The 1,420-nt window shown below is 49.6% G+C and overlaps 1 protein-coding gene across 1 annotated transcript in view; it reads right to left on the bottom strand.

The window, feature by feature from the left end:
• The window catches only part of LOC119429182 (cAMP-dependent protein kinase catalytic subunit PRKX-like), a 16,131-nt gene that overhangs the window by 384 nt on the left and 14,327 nt on the right, over positions 1-1,420 (bottom strand). The window contains exons 4-5 of the mRNA XM_037696861.1: positions 772-814; positions 683-701 (exon numbers count right to left, since the gene is read on the bottom strand). Coding sequence (XP_037552789.1) covers positions 683-701; positions 772-814 — 62 coding nt within the window. The remainder of the gene's footprint in view (positions 1-682; positions 702-771; positions 815-1,420) is intronic.

Raw genomic sequence — 1,420 nt, 5'->3', positions numbered from 1 at the left:
CCTCTGAGCCGTTAGCCTCCTCCTCTGAGCCGTTAGCCTCCTCCTCTGAGCCGTTAGCCTCCTCCTCTGAGCCGTTAGCCTCCTGTTCTGAGCCTTTAGCCTCCTCCTCTGAGCCGTTAGCCTCCTCCTCTGAGCTGTTAGCCTCCTCTTCTGAGCTGTTAGTGAGAAGGCTGCAGAGGAAGTCAAGTTCTTCGTGGTCCTTAGTTGATGGATGTTGGGATTCTATAGGCAACATTTGAGCAAGACGTTTTTATTAATGACCTCCACCAGTTTTTACCAGTTTTAAATGTATTTCTGAGATACTGTGGGTCAGTGCAGCTTGTGTTCTGTGACCTTTGAAAAGGATCTTCCACTCCTTCTGTTCCTCCTCAGCAGACCCACTCCGGTATCATAAGAGGAAACAGTGATGTGGTTTATTGAGCTGAAAACCACCAGCGCCTCCTTGTAAAGACCAGATCTTTGGTAAACAAGCAGTTAAATATCTGCACCCCCCCTCCCCCGACATGTATAATGGAGGAAGATTACATTTTCAGAGCCGAACAGATGAACTAAATGCCTCTGTAGTGTTTAAGTGAGCCACTGCTGCAGGTTGTCTGAGGAACGCCCCCCCTCCTCATCCTGGTCCTGTGCTACCACAGGGACCCCTGCTGGCAGACACACCCATCTACAGCCCCTCACCCACCTTCATCCTTCACCAGCACCTGGAATATTTCCATACAAATTACCGTCACCATGGCAACTGTCCAGCAGAGGTTATTTCCCAGCTGATACGGTGGCACCGTGCTCTTCATCAGTGTGGATCTTCCTCCTCATCCTGTGAGGAGCAGAGGTGTGCTGCTCGTTACGGATACAACTGCAGCAAACTGGTTTTATACTGGTCCTCTGGTGAAGAGAACAGAACCAGTAATAGTAGTCCTCAGAGACGACTACTAAAATACTCTGACAGGAAACAAACCATTTCTTAATTCCAACATTTCTTTCTGGACTGTGTCTACAAAGAAGACAGAACGTAGGTGAAAGACGATCACCTGCCCCAGTTAGCTGTGGCGGCCATCTTGAAGTGGTGGCACCAGATATTCTTCATTAGTGCGTGTCCGTCCAGTGATTATTGGGATCTGTCCAGTGGTGTATGAAATGTTTTACTAACAGACAGACGGAGGCTGTTGCATACAGTAAAGCACAACTCCACAAGGCTGCGAGCTTTTCATCCTGAACAAGTTTCTGATGTCCCTGCAGTACCTGGACTCTGTGTGGGACTCCTGAGTACTTGGCTCCTGAGGTGATCCAGAGCAAAGGCCATGGCCGAGCAGTGGACTGGTGGGCTCTGGGGATCCTGGTCTTTGAGATGCTGGCTGGGTGAGTTCTACTGCTGTCACACACACACACACACACACACACACACACACACACACACACACAC

The sequence above is a fragment of the Nematolebias whitei genome, chromosome 24 (assembly GCF_014905685.2).
Source record: "Nematolebias whitei isolate Nwh7 chromosome 24, NemWhi1, whole genome shotgun sequence".
Classification (NCBI taxonomy): Eukaryota; Metazoa; Chordata; class Actinopteri; order Cyprinodontiformes; family Rivulidae; genus Nematolebias; species Nematolebias whitei.
The sequence above is the reverse complement of the archived record's forward strand: the minus strand, read 5'-3'. Positions and strand labels throughout refer to the sequence as shown.